General features: G+C 42.6%; 1 protein-coding gene across 1 annotated transcript in view; it reads left to right on the top strand.

Annotated features, from left to right (window-relative positions):
- Positions 1 to 27,455, top strand: part of LOC147906018 (haloacid dehalogenase-like hydrolase family protein) — a 279,546-nt gene that overhangs the window by 23,433 nt on the left and 228,658 nt on the right. The window contains exons 5-10 of the mRNA XM_087383974.1: positions 4,411 to 4,510; positions 4,720 to 4,778; positions 4,946 to 5,072; positions 14,011 to 14,146; positions 15,071 to 15,191; positions 19,163 to 19,250. Of these exons, the coding sequence (XP_087240100.1) occupies positions 4,411 to 4,510; positions 4,720 to 4,778; positions 4,946 to 5,072; positions 14,011 to 14,146; positions 15,071 to 15,191; positions 19,163 to 19,250 (631 nt within the window). The remainder of the gene's footprint in view (positions 1 to 4,410; positions 4,511 to 4,719; positions 4,779 to 4,945; positions 5,073 to 14,010; positions 14,147 to 15,070; positions 15,192 to 19,162; positions 19,251 to 27,455) is intronic.

Raw genomic sequence — 27,455 nt, 5'->3', positions numbered from 1 at the left:
AGCATGGGCAGAGAATGGGACTGCCACATGGGCAGAGAATGGGACTGCCACATGGGCAGCAAATGAGCTGTCATGTGGACAGCACAAGAGACCTTGTGCAGGAGAGATGGCAGGGGCATGTAGCCTTGGATCTGACCTAGCAAAACGGAACCTCAGAGCAGGCGTACAGCCTGCAACAGGGCCCTTTGAAGGGTGCGATGACATCAGCAGAGTACGGCCCCACTGTACGGGACTGTACGGTGGTCTACTGGATCGTTGTAGAAAACACCTGCAGGCCAAGCTTGGCAGAAACGTTCCCGTTGTGCGATGGTAGCTCGAGAACCTGGAGAGCCTCGCTCCCAAATGGCGTCAAGCGTGAAGATGATGTCCTGCCAGATGGCTACCAAGGTGGCCGACGGTGGAACATGGTACTGGCCCATAACCCAGCTGCTAGTATTGCTTCGATCCCTTCTCAATTGATTCTTCAATCATCATTGCGGCATCAAATACCTCTGTTATAGTTTTGCAACTATAGTGATCAAATCGCTCTTTAATTTCTTCATGCAATCCCTTGACAAACTTTTAAATAATTGGTGCTCTTGGTGATAGTGTTTTTCAGCTTATAAAAATACATCACAGTATCCCGATTCTTTTAAACTACCCTTGCCAATGTCACTTTTTAAATCCCGTTATTTGATCTTTCATGATTGCCCAAATTTGTGCGCAATGCATCCTGATGGATATTCAGCATTGCTCCATCAGCGACTACTGCAAATTGTAGCATAAAATATTGTCCGACTTTTAGGGTCTGTTTGGGCCCACCAGTCTTGCCCCCCCCCAGTCTGTAAACCGACCTGTTGGGGGCTGTTTCTTCAGACCTGCTTGGCCACGTGGCAGCCCGCCATAGGCCCAGGCACTCTGCCCACCTGCTGGCCCTGTTCCCGACCTGTTGCAGGCTCATACAAGGCCCAAAGGCCCTGCCATGCAGGCGCCTTTGGCCACTGCAGATCCCGCCTTCAGCCAGGACACCATCAGCCCTGTCCTCACCTATCACTAACATGTGCAAAATGGAAAGTCAACCAACAAGCAAAAAGAAAAAAAATATTAAAGGAGCTAATAAAGTTAATGTGAATGTACAATCAACTAATGACCCCGGATCAATGCTTACAAAAGTAGATTGCACAAAGGGGGAAGAAATCCAAAACATGACACTAGAAAGTTGTAACACATATCTATGGCATGATGCAAACCCCAAGTGTGGCATTCAAGAACATCTCAGTCACGAGGGCTCTTCAAGTACAACACTTCTACATGAAAAGGATGTACAAAGCATCCTTTGTGATATGTAGGCCAACCATGGAAGAAGAACTACATGTTGGCCATTCACCAGACGATTCCCCAAAGACAACTACAAAGGTATAACAGTCGGATCCACTCTCTTATCAAAACCATCGAAGATCAATTCTTGTCACATTCACGAGGGGAGAACAAGAGGGAACTGGCCCACCACAAGATCTACAACAACTCAAGGCTGTTTTCCAAGAGCATGTTCAACTAATGCATGAACTCCAGAATACTTGGCAACAACAGTCGTCACAGCTCAAGTAACAACTACAAGAGGAACATGATCAAAAGAGCAAACTTACTTCATGCCGTGTAGAGCAAGACAATGAGATCCAATAATTAAAAGAGAAGCTCACTCAACTCAAACAAATGCTTGCAATTGACACTAGTCCCTATTGAATATCTACACCAATTGTCAAAATTCAAAATTGTCACAATATCAAGACAACAAGAAGAATCTCACGTCAAGATATGCTCCACAATAACAACCAAAGAGGACTCCAAAGAAAATCACACAATCAGATTGAAACACAGGAAAATGTCAACATGGACCCATAAACGGGAAAGGAAAGGGTCACAACAAGCATTCCACTCCGTATAATTGGGTACAGTGGAAAAAACAAAGGACAAAATCTATGTGGATACAAAAGAAGGATGTGCAATGCTTTGTACCGAATAAAGATCAACACTCGGATTTTACGAGAGATTGAGTCAGAGGAGCATTTTGCTTTTAGATGCCTTGTGCACTATGAGATCCGAGGTGGTCACTACTGCCTCATTAGGGATGGATTTAGGCCCCTCTCCAATCGCTTGTCTCATATGGACTAGGGACATCTAGTGACTTTCATTCATGAGGCCGCCGACACAGAGACCATTTGATCAGGGCACATGGATGAGATCAGGGTGCTCAGCCAAATTCCATCTAGATTGTGATCATTGAGTTCTTTTAGTTGGATGACACAGACCAATAGGCCCCAGGGAGACAACGTAACTGAGGCCTAGTGCAAGAGATGTGACAGGCCGGTCAGCATGTTGAAGCACTCATTGGGCTGGGGGGTCCTACCTCCATCTTCATGGGCGGTTGATGGGTGTGACAGTGGCAATTTTCCAATGCAGGACCATGGCTAGGAGACCAGAATGGACCACTCATATTGACCGACATCATTGCTCTATCATGGGTTTTATGCTGCCGCAGCCCGTAAACCGGAGACTCTCGTGGACTTGGCTCCTTGGCCAGCATACAGAGGACCACCACAGTGACGGCACACTGCAGCTCCTGTTCTCTGCATGCGCTTAGACAATTTGTGCTAGTGTTTTATGTTTGTGTTGTATTTGTCTTGGGTGCAGATGCCCACTTAGAGGCTCCACCCAGCTCTTTCTTGGTCTTTCAGTCTCATAGTCCCTTCAGTCTTTCAAAGACTTTAAGTAAATCTTTCTTTTCTTCTTTCTTTCTCACCCACCAATCCTACCTTCGCAGTTGCTCATGACACATAATTCACCCCATACGTTTGCTACTGCTATTGCAACACTCACATTTTTTCACACCAATTGACTATTGAGTCCTAACTAGCCATAAGTACTCTCCCTTTATCAGGCTCAGCATGTTCCCCACATTGGGGGTCTCTCCTTAATGTGCTCCTCCAATATCACAGGACCGCTGCCTACAGATACTGCTGAGATTTCCATGTGAAGTTCTTGCCAAAACAGTTGGCGGGATCTTCCCGCGTCTTTCAGCCACCCTCCTCTAGGGCCACTCACGGTGGGCCTTTGTCAACGGGTCCTTCAGTCTCCGGCTTACTACTGCTCAATCCATTTGGCTCCAAGTTCCGGCGGTTGGCTAGCTGACATCCTTCGTCGTGCTTTGGGGGTTCAACAGCCCATCTATTAATTATTTAAATAAAGCAACACAAGGCAGAACATATGCCTTGGCTGCATGAGGTCACAAATTTCATGAATTTAATATTTTGGCACGTAATATAATATTCTCTTGTCAGGAAGAACAAATTGGTCATTCTTTGGCCCAAGACAAAAAAACACTGACCTTTGGTTCAAATGGATGATGATGAATGGACTTGAGTAGTGATATGGATGGGCCTTTTAAAGGAGGGATCTGATGTTTGGGGCTAGTCTGGTTGGTCCCATCTCCTGGGTTGATGTAGACCTAATCTTGCAGTGTTTTATTTGTCAATTCAATACCCTAGATTAAGTGTATGATAAAAAAGATGGCCGTACCTGCATCGTAGTTACCTTAACTTGCAAAGATAGGCAGACCTCCCAAGAAAGTATAAAACTGCCTTCATCTGTTGTATTCAGCAAAATATGGAATGTCCAGCAGCTGCTTACGTCTGCCCTTACATTTTTTCAGCATTTGCAAGTGTGATCTCCATGGTATGAAAATGTGTACTGAATAACAGTTTCTTCCGAAATCCTGAGAAAGCCTAAGCTAATTAATTTTTTGTCTTCTCAATACGGTTCTTGAAGATTTCTGGTATTAGGTACTGGGCCTACCAAACTTTTGTCACTCCATCCTGAACTTAGTTTGTATAAGGATGCTTTTTGTTGGGATGTTGCTAGCTTTAGAGCTACGTTATAACTCAAGTATAAGTTCCTGGTGATGCCTGGATCTCAAATATTTTAAAACTGTTGCCCCATCCATCCTTGGACTTATGATTTCAAGACAAGTACATCATGCTTTAATGTGTCAACCAATCGGCCCTGTCAGCTCTTGGGAAATTAGCATCATGCTTGTTCCTTGGAGAGAGAACTTCCAGGGCATACTTGTGTCCTTTAGGGTAGACGAATCATTGAAGTGCTCAGTCATAACCTATTTCTATGCTCAACACTTGAATGCTTGCTCATTGTTTGATACTGTTGCCAATCCTGCAGATTTACCTTAGTTACAACAACTTATGTAAAAAATGGTTTAATTACCTAGTCAGTGTTTAATGTCTCAAGCCACTGTACAAAAAGATGGGACATGTGATTTCGACCCATTTAAAAAGGGAAACTAGTGTTGTGATTTATTATGACTATAAAATTCTAGTGAACTTTATCAGGTTTTGATTCCTCTGGCTATCTGTGCAACAGCTTTGACACAATTGTATCAGCGGATGCATTTGAAAATTTGAAGCCAGCTCCTGACATATTTTTAGCAGCTGCAAAGGCACTGAATATTCCTACGAGTGAGGTAATCTTCGGAAATGAGTGGGTAATACGTAACTTTTACTAAGTTGAATTTGTTTTTGCTATGACATCACTAGGAACTGAAGATCTGGCATTGACACGTCTCCATTCTATTTTCATGCTTTGTCTCTTTGCCAATTAATTACCATTGAAACAATCCTTGCATGTATTTGAAGTAGAAGCGCACATGACTTGTGCTGTCTGTTACTGCAGTGTGTCGTAATTGAGGATGCTCTAGCGGGTCTACAAGCTGCAAAGGCAGCAGGAATGAGGTTTTCCTCTTCTTTACTGTTTTTAATGATGCGGCCTCCTTTTTTTAAAATTAAAGGTTTCAAGTAGGTCTCTTTGTTTGTTATTGATGCATAGTGGGGATAGAAAGAAACTGTTTGCTAGTTCAGGGAAAATGCATATTGTAACGTCGGGTTGCTTTCCAATGCAGATGCATTGCTGTTGCTACCACTTTGAGTGATGCAAAACTTATGCAAGAAAATCCTTCTCTCATCAAGAAAGACATTGGACATATTTCTCTGGATGACATTCTCAACCTGCAGGCCCCTGGTGAATATTGATGCCTGTTTGCTGAGCAAGGATGATGAGGAATACACTGACAATTCTTACATGATTGATCAGTATCAGACTGCCTACCTTAAATGAATGTTTTGTGCACGAGAATTATTGTACATGCACTTTGAAGGAAAATCTCAAATGGACACTGCTGGAAACATGATGCATGGTCTAGCTCCCATATAGAACAGAGAGTACTTACTAAATATTATTCCAATCAATTCTTGTCCTCCATGGTGTCCAGGATTATGCTTTTAGTTTTGCACTTGATGCAATTGTCAAAAGCTTAGGGGAATCTCAAGATGGGACTGCCTTTCAATTTCTAATGCTGTGGGATTGCTTTTCAATTTCTAATGCTGTGGGATTGCCTTTCAATTTCTAATGCTGTGCACACACACGCACATGCACACACGCACGCATGCACATGCATACACATGCACGAGATGGATCAAACTCGCACCAGATGGATTTGTGTGATATGGTGTGATGAATAAGTGCAAAGCATATATATATATAAGCAGGTGCTTAGTAATGCCTGAGGAAAAATTGTAATGCACTTTAAGTAGAATCTCTTAGCATTTTGAGCTTATGATTTGAATGTGCCTTAAGTGGAACCTCTTAGTATTTTGAGCTTATGATTTCTGAATATGAATTGTTCAAAGGGATACTTGAATTTTCACTCAGTTCATGCTTTCTAATTGTAATTTCCAATTGAACAAATTACCCTACCTCATAGAGGGGTAATGCAACCATTGCTTAAAGAAACCCCAAGAAGGTAGCTCATTTAGATCGAACTTCTAATTAGCTTCGTAAAATGACAGTAAAAGCAAGAATGCAAATGTGTTAAACCTATTCTCGTAATTCAATGTTTCATGTCTAATAAGTTCAAATTATGCATATTAGGTGACATTGATGATTTCAGAGTAAAGCTGTATGTATGCATCTCTTTCCAATTCCTCCTTATGTATGTGCATGATTTCAGAGTATAAATCTGTATATGTGCATATGTATCCTCATGTCTCCTGAGCTCTCCTTTGAATATATTATTTCTTGCTAGTTTGTGGCTACATCCCCTTCATGGTTTTGTCTCTTTATTGCGGCTAATTATGAGATATTGTGCTATAATAATGCCTCCTAAAATATAAAGCTTTCCAATGCTTTCAGTGATATAACCATGTCCAATTGTGCACAATACCTTATTCCGTAAGTCTGTTTCCATAGTTGTCATGTACCTTTGAAGTTTGAACTCAGGAAAGGTGTGCAAATTGGTTTGGAACGTGTGTGTGGAATGGGATATGGTTATATGTATATGATATAGCATGTTGCAAGGTCATGACGTTGGCCTCATATATTGCCTTTTAGCATTCCTTTACGACGTTGGTTATGGGTGGTTAATGATGAACCTCAACTTGTTGCACTGATCTTGTCAACAACCATTGGATCACTTTTGTTAAGTTGTCATCAAGCATGGAGCAGGTAGATGCACATTTCCTTATATTTGTGCTAGAGTAGATTGTTGGCATTAGGTTTGCATTTTCAAAAACAACATTAGCAGCTGCAGCTGAAGAATTCTTACATGGGTCAAGGGCTGGTGAAGTTTTTTCTGGAGTCACCATGTGGCAAGCTGCACTGGTACAAGGTTATACTTATTGAGGTCCATGATTAATGGAGCTGTCAAACTTGGTTTGGAATGTTTGCACATGTATCCCTGGTTTGGGGAAATTTACAACACAAAAATATGCTACTCTTTTTGTTTTTTTGCATGTGACATTGAAGATCTTCAAGGAGGTCCCATAGCATCTCGTGTTCTAAATCTCAATCCTTTTGCAAGGGATAGTGCAGGGAGGATTTTTTTTCCTGAAAATTGAGCGTTTTGTTGATTGTATCTAAATACGATATATAGCGGCTTGTGTACACTGTATACAATCTATTGGAGAAAAATGTAGGGTAGTTGCTTGCTCTAGGCCAACTTCCCTCTCAGTAAAAGATTTACCCTGAGATCACAAGACGATTAAAAGCAACTTTATTATGCACATGCTTACTGAACAGTAAAGTGAGCAACACACATCTGAAAGAGAACTCAGATGTGAAGCCAAAGCAGAATAGATACAATGGTGAAAACCAAGCACAAGAACTACTGACACATGTACTTACACCTTCAGCAAAGAACTACTGAGGTAAAGTACCAAATCTGGCTCCGATTGCCTCACCCTCTGATCTAGACAACTCGTCATCTGCCATGTGCCTCTGTGTAGGCTCTAGTACCTGCTCAAGGGTGGAGCACTCCTAGAAAGGTCTGCTCTAGGGTTCATTGCAAATGAAGCTTCCTCCTATGCACATCCTTATCTCTCCTACAGGGTGTAGGTCTGCACCTAGTATGCTCTGGTTTGCTGGGACTTCTGCTCCTGCAAGACCTGACTTCTAAACCTCCCTGCTGCTTGGGACGCAACTTGATCTGAGGCTCTGTGAAGTGCAAAGACCCCTGCAATGGTGCCTGTATATAGGGGCTGATCCCACCCCCCCAAAATGGCCAACTGGTCTCAGGTGTTAGGCTGACCCTGCTTCAGACTGCCCGACCTGTCTATCAGCCAGCCACAACCTATTCTGTCCCTGCTCTGTTCAGCCAACTCTAATTTGGGCCTATTTAAGTTCCTATTGTAAGGGCCTGTTGTTTTGCCCTAACCCTTCTGCTGTCTCCAGGCCCTACACCAGCTTCCGTACCTGCTGCTGTACTGCTGACCAGCGGTGCCAGTCTCCAGCCACCATGCTATACAGTCAGAACTGACCGGGTCCCAAGAACTAGCATCATTATTGTGACCCTAATATCTTCAATGACCACATTATGCTTCAGCGACCAGATGGCTCTCTTTTTTCGTAGAGAGTTGAGATTGCGGGCCATCAAGATAGTGTCGGATTTGTCGACTCTTTGGGACATCACTAGAGATTGCCAAAGGAAGAAGAAAAGGCCCAAGAAGACTTCATGTGGCGTCTCCCATCGGTAGGATGCTCTAGTGACACCCCTGGTCCTTGTAGCCTTCGGCATAGATGGGTTGTGGTTAGAGATGGCAAATCACCCTGAGCTGCCCCTCTCTCCTTCACCATAACATGTACTACCTCTTGATCATGGACTTCAGGTGCTTCCCTCAGGCTCCTTTGCTACCCCCTTGCAAGCAGGGATGTTACTGACTCTCGCTCCTTTTCATATGTTTCAATGTAATACTTTTTTACCTTTGGCTAATTGTGGAGACCTGGCAATTGTGCCTTCCACCTTTGTAGACACTGCTCGTCCAGTTCATATTGATACAGCGTCAACCTCCGTTGGTTTGGGGATCCTTTCCCCAGTTGAATTTTCTGGCCTTGCTCCCCTCCACTTTCCAAGAGATCCTCTTCGCAAGGGGAAGCACTAGGTCGGGAAGGCTATTCCAGCTACTTCCTCCCATTGATGAGGATTGCTAGCTGGAACATTCAAGGCCATCGTGGAGTTGCTCATCATAGCCAAAGGCAGCTGATATGTAATCAGCTTCATCCAGCTGTTATTGGGGTCGTATTGACATTCTCTTTATCTAGGAACACAAGTCGTAGTTCCTGCTGTTGTGGTCTCCATATTCGATGTGCTGTCTTGTCCCAGCCCTTGGCCCTTCCCATGGGCTTATAACTGGGCTCCAAGCAGCTCCAATCAATGCCCACACTGGGCTGCATGTCAGCCATCATTGCTGACTCGGCTGCCTTGAAAATAACGTAACAAGAATTTGTTCATACTGCCCATGTGGCAGCCTGTTTGCTACTCACATGGCAGCCCTCATTCCCCTTTCTCTATCCTAACAAACAGAGTATGTCAACTTGCCCCATGTCCTCCTCATGTGGGGGCTCACAGGTGGGGAGGTTAACCCTTCTCTTGGCTCATTTTTATTTAACCTGAGGTGCCCGGATCATTTGGCACAAATATGTGGTCTAATGCGAAACATGTCAAACATGGGGGGCTTGGTGGATTTATACAATATTGGATCTTTTCAAAAGCCACCCTCACTAGGAAGGGTTCGCTCTGATGAGGAGCTTGATGTGGTGGGAGGCACTATTGCATAGGTCTTCCTTGATCCATCTCTCAATGGAGAGTCAATCACCCATCTGGCACCCTAAGTTTTGGGACTAAGTGGGGGTCATCATGGGTGCCAAGAAGTACATTGGTTGGGTGCGGTGAGATAGTGGTGCAGTCAAGTCCATAGGGATGAAATAGATTCTCCCCCTCCCATGGTATAGTGGAACCCTATGGATGACCTCTTGCTTGACACATTACACCCAATAGAGGATCAGAGAAGTAGGGAGGTTGGGCAAGTTGAGACATCAACCCATAGCCAACCATAAGAGAGTATGCACAGTGGTGCCTCTGGTGTGGGATGGTTGGCCCCTTAAAGAGGTACAAAGAGTAGTGGATTGTATAGGCTCTCTCTTGTACACTATTTGCATTAGCGTATGTCTCTAGCTAGCAGCTCCCTTGTGTCAATGCATTGGCTTGACCAGCATGTATCTCCTTTTTTAGATCATGGCTCAATCCAATCATCAGCCGTGGAGGATCTTCTACTTCTTCTGGCTAGTGGCCCATGGAGAGCTCCCCATAGGTTCTTGGCTTGAGCAGATGAGGAGTACATGAGTACATGCAATGATTTTAGATTGGTTATAGAGTTGCTCTTGATAGCAACTCTATAGAGTTGCTCTTGAGAGCAGGGGATCTAGCAATGTCCGCTGAAGATCATCCCGTAGTTACAACATGTATGGCGAGTGTTTACTTGGAAGATGACAGCCTAGCTCTTTTGAGATACGGGTGGTTTTCCCTACTTGGTGAGCACAGAAGATGATCACATGCCATGAGCTGAGAAGTAATACATTTGAGAATGACTCACAAAACCATGTGTCATGGTCCTCAAAGCTGGAATTAAGTTGTAGAAGACAAAACTTTTTGTGTCATTAAGGACATCCGCAAGCCTTGCAAGCAAAAATCTGCCCCAAACACCAAGTGAGAAAAAGATGTGAGGACGGTCCTCCTGGAGGTAAAGGACAAGAATAGATTATGCATGTCTGCTGTGAACTCAAGACTGACAGGAAAAGGAAAATTCGGGAACGAGTGACAAAACCATGTGCTATGGTCCTCAAAGACTAGATCAAGTCACACAAGGCAAAAGCCAATGTTGCATATTGGAGCCCCAATAGCCATGTGGCACAGCCTCATCCCATCTCATATTATCTGCTAAATTGCAAAAGGACCTAAAATGGAAAATCATTGGCGTTCTAGTGCTCCATCTTTTGCTCCCAAATTGAAGTACAAGTATCTTTTGTGTTGCCAATGTATCTGCCAAAGATGCCTCAAAACTTGAGTCTTTAAATCATGCTTGATACTTTATGACAGCAGTGTTATTGAAGGAAGGCTGTCCATGGTGCAAGCTGCATTTTTAATTGTACAGGAATGCACAAAATGTACCCAAAGGAAGAGATATTTCTTGTTTATTTGGTTTCCAGGTTGGGATTACTCTCTTTGATTCCTCTGGACCTTACAGAGTGTGGGTTGTTCTGTAAGGACAAATGTCCTCAAACAAAGTAGGTGGGTAAATGAAAAGCTCAACCTATCTTCTACTTCATCCAGGAGGTACATTCTTGTCTTGTGGTAGGAGAAACAATTGGAGGTTTTATATTAAGAAAGTATGCATTTTATTGGAAATGATGCTTTTAAAAATATTTCTATGTTTTGAAATGTTTCATCCTGAATGAATCGTGGGTTTTTGTACACAGTCTTCGACACATGTCCTTGTCCTGAGTTGACAGTTGCAGTTAATATGTAGTTCAGATTGGAGGCTATGTCCCCATTTTTGGAATGCATCATTTCAAACATCAGGATACAAACACATGGTATGGGTTTGCATTTCAGGGGAGAGTGGAGCCATGGCCTCTTACTATCAACTTTTGTAGTTTTATAGTCTTAATGCTTGCAGTCTAAACAAGTTCTCCTTATGGACTCTTATTCTAGTTATCGTTATTCTCATTAGTTGACACATAAGGTTGTTTATTTTATTCATGCCACGGGGTAATCTATGGCTGATCCCCTGACTATTTGATGCTATTTGTTGTCAAGTTGTTGATCTTCCAAAGATTAAATCTTAAGGGAGAATGCAGATTTATCTTTGCAGTAAATTGGTATTGGAGAGAGCAGTGCAGATAATTGATGATGATGACTATTGACTATTTGAAGTGCATGAACCTAATAAGGGTAAGCCTCAAGTAGGGCTTCGTGCCTCTCCATGTCTCGGACATACCATAGTCATTATTACCACAGATGCTGACTAGCCATTAACTGTTATACATGTGGCAGAGTGCCATGTGACCTCTTATCTTACAATTTCACATATCTTGTGAATATCTCACAAGCCTCTGAGAACCTTACCCATATATGTTCTATATAACATTCAGCTTTTGAAGCTCTTTAGAATGAGCAGATGTTCCCTTTCATCCCTTCTCTCGATCAACTTTTATAACACGAGAAGAAGTATTACAGCCAAACAGACTCGGCATTACAGCCATTTTGTCCAACAGGATTGAGCTCACAGTTTGAAATTCAATTAATGTGGATAAAGTTTATGAGTACAGTTAATTTATTTACTTTTATGAAAAACCAATACATAAGTACAAAGACTCAAGATATCAATATACCATGTGAAGCTTGGAAAAGCCAACAAGTTGGATGAAAATGCCAAGACAAATGAGAGCGGGACTCAGAGAAGAAAGGAATGTGTCTCCATTCTCTAAGAAAATTCATCCTCTTTGCAATGGCTGATCTGGAAGGGGCCTGGATTCTTAACCGTGTAATCTAGTCCTCCAGATTTGGCAGGCCGTAATACTGGCAATGATTCCGAGCTTGTATCCATTGAGGCTCGGGGGGTTCTGAAGCGGGAAACTGGAACAATATCCATATGACCAAAATGAATAATATGAGCATGAACCTTGATAGCCATGATGAGTCCTCACTCTAATAGAATACCTGAGACCCAATCAAAGATAGCCAGGCCACGTGAGATACATTTTCGAGGGGATCAATCTACCCATAAGCCCCTCCAATCCCTATCCAAATAATCCTGGCCTGTCTGCAATACCAAAGGCAGTGCTGGATAGACTTTGAGACATGTGAGCATGAAGTATTTACTCTAAAAGTCTCCCTCCACTTATAACTGCAATCCCTCCCTGAATAAAAAGGCAAAAGAAAAGAGAGATATTCCTCTTCTCGTGGGATCTCCAAAGCCACCTCCAAAAGCAGCTTTACAAATCCACAGTAATCTGAAATCTGTCCCAATGAGCATCCCCAAGTAGCCCAAATTTGAAATTTTCTGGCATTGTTGATTGTAAAATGGGAAAAGAGGTGGCTTTTGGAATGATGACCTTCTGAAATCCAACTCGCTCCCAATGATCCCGCTGCAAAAATCTTATGGGAACACCCATAGTTTCGAAGATCTGAAACACATAGTCTGTGGTTGAGGGTCAACTTATCAACACTTCCCCACCTGTTCACACCTTGGTCATCTGGAATGGCATCCTCATCCCGAAATCTCAACAATCTGCCCCCAGACTGAATAGTGAAAGATAAGGTATCCCCTCCCTTATCTACATAATGGCACTCACTTTGAGGGGCATACGTATACTTGAGAAAACTTCCATCAACCTAATTATGCCTGGTTTGATTTCCATCTTCCATGCTGTACTTCAGGGTATACTTTTTGTCAATCTGAACCATCTTTCTGCGAGATGGTGTGTCATTTGGAATACTGGTCCTTAGGAAGGTCTTTAAAGTATCTATTGAGGGAATGCTATCTCACGTGTACCACTGCATGTACCTGGACGCTCCCAGAAACTTACTCTGGTCATCCAAACTTGATCCATTCCACATGATAGGCCATCAATCAGTCTCATCCACTGTGGAAGGAAGACTCTGCCTCAATGAGCTGTTGAAACTGCATTAAGATTTCACAATGACTTTTAGAAGGAGAGTAGGTGGCATCTTGATGTCTGCTAAAGCCAAAATCCACCTACTGGTGTCCAACCAATCGCCACCTGCTGAGGTGGAGTACAAAAACGGATGCCATATAAGAAAAAATCCTTCCACAGATCAGCACCATGATATAGCTAGTAGTGCAATATCTTGGAGCAATAAGAGGCAATATCAATGTGATAACAGCATTAGCGAAACAGTTTTACATGGTATTACCAGATGGATGTCACGAATGCTCTCCTTAATGGTTATCTTGACAAGGAATGTTCTTGTTGTAGTCACTTGATATTGTCATTCATTGAAAGGAGCATATAGCATGTGACCTTAAGAAAGTGTTGTATGGTGGAAAGCTCACCATGCATAGTATGACACATTGATGATTATTGCAAGTATTGGCTTTAACCGAGGAATGCTGATTTTAACTGATACACTGCGAAAGATAAACATGGCATCGTTCTTGTGGTCTTCTAAGTGGATGATCTAGCAATTGCAAGGAGCAATGAACATTTCTTGTAGCAGGTCAACTATGACCTTTCCATGGTGCACTGGTGTTCTAATATGGAAGTGATAAGGGTAGGGCAAGCTAATTTGCTACAAAAGGCAAGTATCCATTGGATTTAATGAGAAGTTCATTATGCACAATTGCAATCCTTCAGCAAAATCAGCAGATCCTAGCAAGATGTCGTTGGCAAAGTCAGATCATCAGTTAGTTGGTAGCGTCATATACTTGATCATCACTAGACTAGACATCTCATATACAGTTGGAGTAGTGAGTCAGCTTATGGCTTCATCTAAGAAGAATCATGGAATAGCTGTGACTTGTATACTCAAGTATCTTAAGGGCAGGTGGCTGTATGGGATCGTATGTACCAATAGGGACAACTGCATATTGATTGGTTACACCTGTAGTGCAGCCTGCCCTAGGAGCACAGATGATCGCAGATCAGCACCAGGATATAGCTGGTAGTGCAATATCTTGGAGCAATAAGAAGCAAATCGTTGTTCCATCTTTGATCGAGATCGATGATAGAGGAGCAACAATTGTCACAGGTGAAGCAATATGCCTTAGGTATTGGCTTGGTAAAGCAATATGCCTTAGATATTGGCTTGGTGAAGCAATATGCCGCAGGAGCAAGACCCCATTTGTCATGTAGGTGACAATGCTAGTTGTGTGCAACTAGTAGCTAACCTGTCTGCCGGTCTGGCACACCAATACCTACATCATCAGTCATTGGATATAAGTTACAAAATGTAGAGATTAACCTTGTTTGGTGCAATACTGAGTGATTAGCAGACAGTTTTATCAAAGCATTGAGCAAAAACAATGTAGAAACGTTACAGAAGGTCTGGAAAACAAGGTAGCCATTAAGGGGGTGTGCTGAAGCCAAGCAAAATTGCCATCGAGGAGGGTATTGAAATTTTCCTCATGTACATAATATTCTACATGGGATTGCATCTTATTTCTTGTAATGTTTTTGCATATGTGAAGAGATTTCTGATGATATAGTATGTACGTTGGGTCAGATGGATCCTTGACTAGAGCACCATATCATAGTTCATAATCATAATCCCAGTCAGTGCTCATGTGAAGCACTCAAGCCTCCCATCAAAGCTTTTGTAACATACTTTGCTATAATAGAAGCCTCCATTCTTCTGCATTGTACTGTAGCATGCTAATGGGTAGTCTTAATGTGATGGAATGCCTTGTTCTTACCTGTAATATCCGGTATACCCAGGCCTGTAGTCTTCTTTCCTCATCAAGTTAATGCTGTGCATTTGGAAGTGTGGCTCAAAGTAATTCATAGGGAGACAGTTTAAGCCATGACTAGGACATGGAGATCTTGTATTAGGCTTTCAAATTGTATTTCTCAGTGTGTTTATAGATATGATGAAGCAACGCATCAAAAGGATATGCACTTTAAAATTTAAATCTAGGAGTCCAAAGTGTGTTTCTCATCACAACCCTGTTTGCAGTTGTTCACCAAATGGCTGGATCACAAGTCAGTGCAGGATTGAATTCAAAGTCTGAAGACGTCCTTGGTACTTTGTCATTACTGAAGAAGAATCTTGAAGAAGAAGTGCCACTCCCAGCTGGGTAAGTCCCATTCAGCTTTTTAAGTTCAGGTACTGGGTTTGCAAATTTCAGACTCCATTAGCCAAAGCTTCATGCAGAGGAAGGTAAGAAGGTCTGCAGAGCAATGTGTTCTAAGGCCAGATGAGAATCGACAATGGGATCTACATGTTATCCATCATTTGGTTTAGATGATTTTCTTAACATGTACTTTTGATAGTACAAACTACAGATGAAATCGCTGAGACTTTAAACAAAAGGGATATTCTCTTTGTTAAAGAAATGAATGGTGTAATAAGGTAGGCCCTTTTTTTCTAAAATAGAAAATAGCATTCTATTAATGAACTCCTTAGTGACACGAACAAGGAAAACAACTCCCCAATGAAGGGTAGAATATTAAAAAATACAAGGACACCCCTTGGCTGGCTGCTCTGTGGGCGATTACCTCATACAAAGGGCTGAACAAATAGCTACTTCGGTGGTTTATAATGCCATATTATACCACCATCTATGCAATGAAGGAAAGGGCTCGGCTTCATATACTGATAAAAGTTCCCCCTCCTGCACCTAGCACGATCTGAGCCTCCTTGGATTCTATCCCATTTACCTCTGAGAGTATGACTGATATCTAGCCAAATGCTGGCCACTGTCTTTGAGGCTGATGTGTTTTGTTGCTCTATGGCCTGCTTGCACCTAGCTGTCCATATCTACTAGGCCATTGCGCTCACTATCAGCTCCAATCTCTAGCATTGCCCATGTGTCCTCACTGTCTCTGTGAAGTCCTGAGTATTGATGAAGGTCAACTCCTGCCCTCCCAATTGAAAGGACAAGAAGCTCCGCCAAATGTCCTCATAACCACAAGTAGGTCCTCTATCTGAAGCCCACTGCTCCCCAGGTCAGCACCATCTCATTGTGGATCCCAGAAAAGACGAATCTCAAAGCTCTTATCCAAACCTCCTGCACCAAGGGCAATCCCAAGTGCAATGACTCTAAGGCTCCTCTTCGAAACCACATTGTGAGAATGTGGTGGGAAAATGACAAAACTGAAGCCAAGAGCCCACTGCAAGGGCTCTGTGTGCAAGCAGTTAAAGGAAGTGGGAGATCTTCCTTGGCCTGTAATTGTCTCAAAGCCTGCACCAAAAATTCTCTAGAAACCTTTGAGGGAGTCCCTATCCATGCCAATGCTTTGCTGCGATTGGCGTGCCATCAATCCTTCCCGTCTGGATCCTCCTACCTAATCTCACTAAATAGCTTAAAAAAGGAATCTGGGGGCACCTTGAATGAAAGGGTGTCGAGGCACCTTGAATGAAAGGGTCTCTCGAAAACCACTCCTGTCTGTGCAAGGGGGGGTACCTCTGTGAAAGAAAACCACTCTTCCACTATATTGGGGCCACGGTTTGAGAAAAACCTCCCTAGGATGTTAGGTCTTTGCCCAATGGTCCGATAAGGTCATTGAAAGGGAGGGATTGTCACTTCGAATGACGTGGGATGCCTCTGAAAAAGTTTCTCTTGCAGAGCATCCAAGGTCTGAGAATAACTGCTGCAAATCTCACCTTTTGAGGTCCTTCCCAAGCGAGTATCCCTCTTCCTGGAAAAAGTCTGCCTAGTACTCAGATCCCCTGGGCCTTCCAACTCTGGCCGGATCTCATGAAGTCTGTGAAGGAGTAGCTCCTTCCACGGTTCACTGCCAAGCAGCATGGCTGTGATAATGAACTTCGCGAGCAACGCTCTACTCTAGCACTCTGGGTCCACGGTGCCTAGCCCTTCTTTGGACTATGGCTAAATAATGACATCCCAAGACACCTTCGCCCTAGCGAAGCAGCCATGTTCTCCTAACTAGATGAAGTTCCTGATGAGTCACTTCACCAAGTCGGTGCAAGATCTAGAAAAGGCCCAACAAAAGGTTATGTACCACATAGGAGCAAGCAAAACTTGGTTGGCAACCACTACTCTACTTGCCAAGGATAGTCTGGTCAAGATCCAATGCAAGAGCTTCCTCCAGATGCTCAGAAGTAGTGGTGCCAATTGCTGCTGTAATGTGATGTCCAGCCCTAAATGACATCCAAACTATCATACTGCAGTCCCTCTAGGCACCCAAGTAAATCCTGTGCGGTGTCCAATAGTCTGGATGTGGTAAATCATTTACCCTAAACCTGTAGGAGTTATACTGGTAATAAGAGCTCCCAAAGTTAGGGAAAACATGGCTGAAACAAATGAGCTGAAGAAGAAAAACCGATAAGTCCTCTTGGCAGAATCGTGCAAATGTTGTGGCCTCCCAAAAAGTAAAGATTTAACGAAAATGCTCGTCTCATACAAAACTTGTTTGGGTGGGCTGAATAGTGTTTGCTAAAAAGTGGCAAGCCTTAGGCTGATGGACTTAGCTAAGATCTTGTAAGCAGATTCAAGCAAGGTAATGGACCTTCACTGTGAAATCTCAAGCCCTTTGTGCTGCTCTTAGGAATAAGGTGAATCAGCCCCTCTAAAGTCTGTCTGGCATATCCCCGGTTTCCATGACGTCCTGAAAAGATGTGAGAATGCCTGAACTCATAAGCTCCCAATGAGCCGGAACAAGGATTGGCAATAAATTATCCTCTCCTAGAAAATTGCCTTTTGGCAGTGCTGTGATTGCTCCCTTGGGCTCGTCTGTAGGTGAAAGGTATCATAAGACTAGTACTCATCTCCTCCATGAGCGCTCTCCTCGTACTCCTCCCTGGTGGCCAAGTGTCCGTGAGGTCAGTAAGTAGTGCCAAATAGTGATCTATAAAAGTCCATGGCGACAATTCCCACATCCTATGTGCTAGTTACAAGGGTGCCATCTGGCCTCCTCAAACCCTTGATGCTCTTCCTCTAATGCCTGGGCCCTTTAGTCTGAGAGAAGTTCTTGGTAACTCGGTCTCCGCTTTGATCCGAGGCTGCGATAGCATGAAATGTGTACTCTGATCTAGCCTCTTGCATGGCCTGAATCTTTGCTCTGGCAATCTGTATCCTCTCCGCCATTGAAGGACTTCTTGGTGCCCTCTCCTCCAATCTCTGTAGGGATACCATGCTCTCATGAGAGGCCCTCCTTCTGTTGAAAAGTGCCCCTCTCCTGGTCTCAGCCTCAGGGTGCGGAGAAGTGCACTGTCTCCTGTAAGCAGTGGTCTAGATCCTGAGCTGCTGATTCCTTGCAAAAGGTCTTAAGAGTGTTTCACCTTGTTGATAAAGACAAATACTAATGAGTGGGTACCTGAATGGCATAATGAGCAAAGACCCTCTTCTTAAGAGATTGATATGGTTGGTGTAGGCATTATCATTGAGTGTGGTATTGAAGACAGACTCAGACACTCAACAGGCATGAGTATTTGAGACCCTCTTCAGTGATGCTTACAATGCTCAGCTTGGCAATACTGTTGATTTGCTGATAAAAGTAGCGATGCCATATAATGCAGTATTCACTATGCACTCTGAAGTTTTCAGGCTGCACTTTGTGAGTTGAGAAGATTGGTGAAGGGATACTTCAAATTTTTAATGGCTCAGTTAGGGTACCGACCTAGCTCTTGAGTGTTTGGAGAGTTTGTCATACTTTTAAAAGTGTGACTGTGGTTCTTTGAAAGAAGTTGGTACTCCTGAAGATTGAATGTCATCTCTAAGCAAGCTTTTTTTTAAATTCCTGACATCAAGGTTTGTTTTAATGACTGTTCTTGCATTCACTCTTCTTTCATATGACTGCTTCAGGAGAGCAGTTATGAGTCTAGGTGTATTTATTCAAATGTGATTTTAGTGATATTAATTGTTTGGAAGTATGGATTTATACATATTTTTACTAAATTCAGTTTTAGTGCACATGTTGAAGCATTTGTCAGAGTAACCGTCACCATATTTGCCCCCACATTGCATGGGCCTTTTAGTAGAGCAATGAGTTGTCCCTTATAAAGTGACTTTGATGGCTGCAACTGGTTTCTTTACATAGTATTCTTATATCTGCAGGCTATTGATAGAAGTTATTGCCTTTCCAGCTTGGTCACGACTCGCCGTGATGTCTTGAAGTTTGGAAGCCTTCTTGTTGCCTTGTCAAGCTCTTATATTGCGTTTTCACATTGGAAGGTATATAACAACTTTTTTTCTTATTGATTTGTTTAATCTATCATGCAGGTGGAAGTAGTATGTTTAGCCTCGGGAAGGGAGTGTGCAAATATTATGATGATGGAAAGCTTAGGAGCTGTTTGGGCCTGTTATATGTTATTGCTTAATGTTTACACCTGATACGAAACATGTTGCAATTCAAGAGATAGAATGAAGCACTCAGCTATTGCAATGTTTCCCACACAGGGGAGAGATGTCACATAAAAATGAGTGTTTGTTCAGAATGATCTGCGAAGTGTACTGAGATCGAACCCTAAGAATTGAGAGACCCTTCACACCAAGCTTGTGAAAACGTTTGTTTTCATATTTTGGTTTAAAAGCGCTTTAAAATATAAAGTCCCAAAAAGACCATATCAAGAGATTTGTGATTACATGACAAGGTCATAAGCAGACTAAGGATCAGCAAATGCATATATCAGAAATGGAATTGGAAGAGGATAATACATAGAAATCCCAGCAACACCCAAAGTAAAAATGTAGTCCTATCTGCAATTGCACAAATATCCATCACGGAAATTTTAGGCAGCTTTAAAGCCACGTTGACAAATGGTTGCAAATACCACGATAGGTATGAATCCAATTGGATCAAGGGGCAACCAAATCTGATACAATGATTATCAACATGAGTCAAGTGTGTCTTTCGAATGCCATTAAGCCTTCTTATCACCTACTCTTTGATCCTGTTCTGGAGGACTGTAAGTTACTCCAGAGTCCATCCTCACTATTGGTTCCCAAGGCTTCTCAAAGTTTACTTAAAGCTTCTCAACAGTATTGGAGAGGAATTCGGACAGCTCCTCGAGATCCCCAAGCTTCCAACTGTCGATTCGTCTGCAGCTGCAGCTGTCACTTTAGAGGGAGATAGAGTGCCTAGAGTTTGGGTCCTCACCTAAGAAAAAGAAAGCAAGAAATCTCTATTAATGTCCGTGTAAGACCGGAAAGATCAATGGGACCAATGAGTAGCTTGTATATCAAATCCCCAAAATCTGAGTGCATGAAGCATTTCCACCATTATCATAAAGCATAACTATTCTCTAATGCTAACATAATATAGCTTTCATTAAGTCAGTTTAAGACTGAGAAGAAAGAAAGAAGAAAGAAATTATATTAACATCATTAGAAGGCCTCACGGGACTATGAGACAAAGTACACACCAAAAAAGTGTAGCTACTACATCTCTGAAACTCAGAGAATCAAGGAGTGCTCATGGCATCTCAGCTCGAGATTATTTAGTACACATCTAAGTTCTAGTCTTATATCAAAAGTGGCCTGCATTACATCAGTTTAAGGGTGAGGGTCTTAAGGTTTAGATTTGAAGTCTCCAATTAGAGCCATTCCATCACGGTAGACTGCCCATTTTCCTGCTTTGTGTGCATCCTTCACTTTAGTAAGTTCAGCATTCGTTTGTTTGAGCTGAGTCGGGGTGAGCTCTTCAAATATCCATACCCGTGTACCTCTCAGCTTTTTTGTCTATCGGAGAATCTTAACTCGTCTTGCCCTCGCATTGAAGTAAACTTGCACTTGTGTCCCCTTTTGGGAGATACAAATGATGTCTTTTTCAACCCATTCTATTTGTGATATCCCCTTCTTGAGGCATGTAAATTCCTCTTCTTCTGTGTGTCCCTCCTCACCATCAAAACACTATCCTTTGGTAGTCCTCCAATGGGCAATATTTTCTTATTCTGTACTATGGCTTCCTGCTCTTTTACTTCTGCATAGAGATCTGCTTTATCGATTTTGTTGTTGGCCACAGTGGCCATTTCTTTCTTGGCTGAGCTTACCTGAGTGGTGATCATCTCTTCAACTGTGGAGACAAGTGTTGGCACGACTGGAGATGTGTTGCATTTTTTCATAACCTCTATAATGATTTCTCGCTTGCATTCTCTCTCCATCTGCTTCACCTTTCTTCCAAGAGCTGCAACCATAAGCCTGAGCTTTATCACTTCTTGCTGTAGAAAGTATATTTGCTCCTGTGGGTCAGATCCAATCCTCCGCTTGTAGTGTAATGTGTAGGGGCTTGGTGTCGATATGGAGGCTGTAACGTCATAGTAGGAGGGCTTTCTAATCGGTGTAGAGGCGAAAGTTTTCATCTTCGGGAGCTCCATAATGGCCTGTGCAAACTTTGATGTGCCCTTTTTTGAAGCTCACCCCAAGCGAAGCCGCTCAGCTCAGTCTTGGTGAAGGAAAGAACTGTACGAAGAGGTACTACGGGGAGAGAGTGTACGATGGTTGTATGGCTGGGACTGTACCAAGAGGCTAACGATGGATGGACAAAAGGAGTAGAGCCTAGTCCGCCTTCACAGCCACCCTCATCCACATTTAAAGCAAATGAACAACACCATCAGAAGGTAAAAGGCTTTCATTGAAAATCCTTGTCTTTACACACCTCTATATACAAACTCATACTTTGGCCACATTTTCTCCCAAGCCAAACAACCTAAACAACCCAATGGATTACAGAGCTCAACACAAGCTGTCTTCAGTATTGGACTTCCCTCAACAACTCAGAAAACATTCAGATTCATAATGCATCCAATCTCACAACTCACATGACAACCACCCACAAAGTGACCACGGTCGGAAATCTTATTATATCTTTCCCAAGATTATCAATCAAGCACTAGAAATGATGCAGCCCATCTCCTTCACGTGATCATCCAAACACTGCAATTTCCCCTCTACTAACACATCACTGCCCATAAGGACTCAGATATTTTCTGTCAGCATCCCACTGCCTTAGAGAATTACCATAAACTCAATGTAAAGGCAAGACACCATCCGCCTTTCTCTGATGCATTAAGGCCTCCTCTATCAAAGCATCAAAATTCCTTATCCACTATGCAGTCCATAGTCCTATTACCTGAACCAAGGCCTCTTCCCTTGTTCAACAATGAGCACCTTACTCGCTACAACCAGCCGCCCTCAAGCTCCTATCAATCCTTGAAAGCTGAAGTGAGAAAGCACTAGTGTCATAGCTCATCATCCTTGGCTTGGCCATGAAAGGAATGGGTAGGAGAACCCTCACGATCAGCTGCAACACTTAGTGGCTACTTCTCTGCAGCCATGCACAAGCCCTTGCAAGCACAAGTCATCACTGTGCACACTTCGTCAAATCCTTTCTTATCACCTTCTGCAGTACAACGCATCAATGGCCAAGTCCACCTACTGCTTAGTCTCTTCTCATAGCTGCTCCTTCAGCATATTAGAGCTCACGGCTTCTTCCCAGGAATCGTCCCTATCCATCTTCCATAGCTCTCTACACAGCTGCAAAAACTTCCAAGCCTTGTGACTCCCTATTGCAAGCTTACACAATCTACTCTCTATGTTCCAAGACCTCTCCAGCTGCGTAGTCCTTCTCTATAGTAACACCTTTATCTGGTTATTTCCCACTCGATTAGCTCCTCACCTCTTCTAGCTGATTGCAGCTTCTCCTAAGATCACCCATGAACTACTAGATGGCTTCTTCCTAGCTTTTCTCCCGTTTGCGAGCTACTGGCTAAAGCCTGACCACAAGCATAAGGGCTGCAGCTGTTTCACGCATGTTCCCAAGACCTTCATGCTAGTTCTTTGATCACCACCTCACACCACTGTTGCTGCATCTTGCACCCAACTATTCAAGCATAAACTATTCCATGCACTTGGACTGATGGCACCTGCCTATCTACGTGATAATAGCTGCCTCGCAGCTTCTCTCTTGCTCACGGAGCTCATAAACATGCATAGTAGCGACGCCCATCCAAATTTAAGAACGAGCCACCGTCGACTCTTCGAGCAAGACCCCCGTGATTCTTCTCATTAGAAAATACTGCCTTTCGGCTTCTCTTTTGCACACAGATCAGCACATGCTTCCCTTGTCTAAGGAGTTCCCTGTGAAGATCCACACTTTTCGAAAATGCAAATGTGTGCAATGCATGCAGAATTTGAATGCCGATTGGCCCTCCAATGGGGAAGAGCGCCCTCGTGAGAGTACTCGTTTTTTTTTCGACCTACATGCAAGGTGGGAGAGAGATGATGGATGAATGCAATGTGGTAGAAAGAATGCAATGTGAGATTTACAATGAAAGGGTGATACCCTTTCATTAATGTCCCTTGAGATCACTCAAGTTCCATCTTCCCATTTACACCTACCCTTAGCCTATGACCCATGCACCTACCATTCAATGCACTCTAATGCACCCTTTCCCTTTCCTATTGCCCCTAGGACCTAGACACGTGTGTGCACATCTTTATTATCAATCATTGGCCAATGTTACATAGTTTTGGCGGTACTATTTACACCGCTTGATCGATCATAAATACAATCATATAACCGCACCATCAAATTGGCGCCTAACAATAATAAAGTTCTAATGACTATTAATTAACTAAATAATCATTTCTCTTGTCATGACACTCCCTCTTGCTTGAATGAGCAGAAGTCCTCTTCTGGATTATTGCTTGTCTCTTCCTCTTACGTGCACTTTCTCTTGTTACTTCTGCCATTGCATCGCCTCTTTGTAATCTGCGAGTATCTGTGGAAAATCTGTAAAGAACTCTTCTTCCATCCATTGTGCATCACTAGCTGGCTGGTTTTTAAACTTCAGTAAATACATATATCTCTTCTTTCCACGAGTACTCTTCTCTTTATGGTACACAATCTGTTCCGGAGTAAGAACTTCAGTCCCATCTTCAAGTTCAGGTTCTTCTTGATGCTGAGTATCCAAAAACGCAGAAGTATCGCCATGGTATCTCTTCAAATTGCTCACATGAAAGATGTTCTTCATACGCCAGTGGGCTGGTAACTTCAGCTCATACGCTCTGGATCCTTCTTCTGGATATAAAGCTGCTGAAATTTGAAATGGACCATAAAACTTTGGTGCTAGCTTGACATGTTTGGTACTTCCTCTCACTGACTTGATTCTTCTTTTATCAATCTTCAATAAAACCCAATCATCCTCCTTGTAATAAACTTCTTTTCTTTTTTTATTGGCTGCCTTGGATTGTTGAACCTGGGCCTTCTTAATATGTTCTTTTACCTGCTCAATAACCTGTGACATATCCTCAGCAAACTGGTTAGCAGCAAAAATTCGCTCCCCCAAGTGTGTTATTGGAGTGGGTAAACATTGCCCATAGATGATTTCAAATGGGGCTTTCTTGGTGAAAGTATGTACAGTGTTATTATAAGCAAACTCTAACAGGGGTAAGAACGCTGGCCACCTTCTAGGTTGGTCATGGACATAAGCTCGAAGTAAAGTAATTATGGTTTGATTAGCATTCTCACTTTGTCCATCTCCTTGAGGATGGAAGGCTGTAGTAAATTTCAGTTTGGTTACGAGATTCTCTAATAGGGCTGTCCAAAAGTTGCTAATGAAATGGCCATCATTATCAGATACAATGGATTTTGGTAACCCATGTAACCTGAAGATTTCCCTAATGAATAACCTTGCTATTTCAGGAGCAGACAACTCTTTTTTATAGGGAATAAAATGAGCTTGTTTACTCAGCCTATCTATAACAGTGAAAATCTGCTCAAACTGACCAACCTTGGGGAAAATCCCACCTTTCCGAAGGAATAGGCAAAGGCTGCAAAAGACCAGCAGTCTTACTTGTGTCAGATTTAATGCACTGACATACGTCACATTGTTGAACAAAGGTCGAAACTTCGTTGCGAAGTTTAGGCCAATGGAAGTATCTCTCAATATTGTCAATGGTCCCTGTAATGCCTCTATGTCCAGAATATGGACTCGCATGTAACTCACTCATGACTAGATACCAAAATGTTTTGGGTACACATATGGCACGTCCCAAAAATAAGTATCCATCCACGATGGAGTAAGCCTCTAAATCCTCGACCTCATTACGCTGAATCTTCCCATAAATGTCAGCGAAGTCCTCATCTAAAGGATAAGCTTCAACCATTGCTCCTAATGATTTCTCCTTAATCACAGAAACGTGATTAACTTGGGGCCGTCTACTCAAAGCATCAGCTACTAAATTCTCCTTTCCTGGCTGATATTCGATATTTGGTTGCCCAAAGGATTGAATATATTCAGCCCATTTGATTTGCCTTGAAGAAAATGGGTTGAGAGAACAAGTGCTTGATACTTTGATGGTCAGTCTTAATCTTGAAAGAAGAACCATATAAATAATGCTTCCATAACTTTAGAGCATGAATGACTGCCAATAACTCCTTCTCATACGTGATATATTTCAATTCAGCCCCTTGAAGTTTTCTACTCTCATAAGCAATGGGATGCCCTGCTTGCATCAACACTGCCCCAATCAAGGTACCACTTGCATCCGTACATACAACAAATAACTCTTTGTCCATGTCTGGAAGTGTTAACACTGGTGCAGTCACCAATGTTCTCTTAAGCTTCTCAAAAGCTACTTGGTGAACCTCTCCCCACTCATACAAGGAATGCTTCTTGAACAAATCTGTTAGTGGGGAAGCAAGACGTGCAAAATTCTTAATGAATCTGCGATAATAACTACACATCCCTAGGAAGGATCTCAGCTCATGTATGTTTTTGGGTATTGGCCATTCAATTATGGCCTTGACCTTTTTAGGGTCAACCCGAATTTCCTCGACAGACACAATGTGTCCCAAATACTCTATTTCTGTCTTGAAGAACTCACTCTTCTTGGTATTTAGGAACAATCGATCCTTCCTTAGGAGCTCCATCACCTTAGCAAAGTGATCCTTATGCTCTTCCTCATTCTGGCTGAACACTAAAATGTCATCAAAAAAGACTATGACAAATTTTTCCAAGTAGGGTCGCAAAACCCTTCTCATCAGCCTACTAAAAGTGGCTGGAGCATTAGTTAGGCCAAAAGGCATGACCAAAAACTCATAATGTCTAGTGAGAGTGCGAAAAGCAATCTTATGTTCATCCCCAGCTTTCATACGAAGTTGATGATAACCAGATTTCAAATCCAATTTGCTAAAAACTTTAGCACCTTTAAGCATATCCAATAAATCATCCACTCTTGGAATTGGATACCGGTTCTTAATCGTAAGTTTATTCAAAGCACGGTAATCTATACACATACGATATGATTCATCCTTCTTCTTAACCAATAATACAGGTGCTCCAAATGGAGAACTGCTTGGTCGAATCAGGCCTTTTTGCAACAAATCTTCAATTTGTTTTTCTACCTCCTCCATTTCTATCCTGTTCATCCTATATGGGGCTCTACATGGAGGAGAAGCTCCTGGCTCTAAGTCTATGGCATGATCATCTTCTCTCTCCATAGGCAATTCAAATGAGTCATCTCTTGAAAATCGATCCTCATAAGCTCTAAGGAACTCATTTCTCTTCCGATCTTCTTTTGAGATATGAAGATCTCGTGAATCCCGTATATACACAAGATTACAATCTACCCCTCTTTTTACCAATCTTTTTCTTGGGTAGGAGTAATCAATGGAATTGTATACACGTCCCGATCCCCTACGATCCTTATGTTTTCATGCTTATGTACAAAGCAACAATGATGAGTATGAGGATGAATAGCAGGGTTAAAATCATACCGCCATGGTTTACCTAGAATCATGTCAACGTCTTGTAAAGGGGCTACTAGAAAATCCCTTCGATCTCTATATTTTTGTATACGAAAAGGAATATTCCGTACTATGGATGTGTCTTCTTCATTGTGTCCCCTAAAAGCTCCTCAAAGCGACATGTTTTTTATAGGTTCTGGTTTAAGATGGAGTAATTTTGCCAATCTATCACTTACTAAGTCATAATTACATCCATCATCTAGGAGAACCACTATTCTCTGTCCATTCATGAATCCATACACCTTAAAAAGATCATGAGGCCCAAAGGTATTGGCTGAATGGACAGCATTCACTATTGGCTCAATAGTCACAGTAGATTTCGAGGGTGACAAGGTAGAAGCCTCACCCTCCTGCTTGGATGCCTTGGCTTTTCCTTTTACTGAATTCGTCTTGGCAATCTTAGCCAAGAGAACGGGACACTTATGCCATACGTGCCCTGGCTTATGTTTCTTACACCCGAAACATTTTCCCTCCTTAATCAACTTCCTCTTCTCTTCGTCAGTCATAGAAGGAAATGGCACCCATCCAGGACGTGATTGGCTGTTCACATTCCTTACAAGAGCTTTACCCTTCCCTTTATTATTCTTAAACCGGTTTGGTTTTCTAAAAGTGGGTATATTATTGGTCTT

The sequence above is a fragment of the Dipteris shenzhenensis genome, chromosome 1, assembly GCF_047967505.1.
Source record: "Dipteris shenzhenensis isolate YYH24624 ecotype China chromosome 1, Dip_SZ_1.0, whole genome shotgun sequence".
In the NCBI taxonomy this organism is placed as follows: Eukaryota; Viridiplantae; Streptophyta; class Polypodiopsida; order Gleicheniales; family Dipteridaceae; genus Dipteris; species Dipteris shenzhenensis.
Note: the sequence above shows the minus strand (reverse complement) of the source record. Positions and strands in the feature narration are given on the sequence as shown.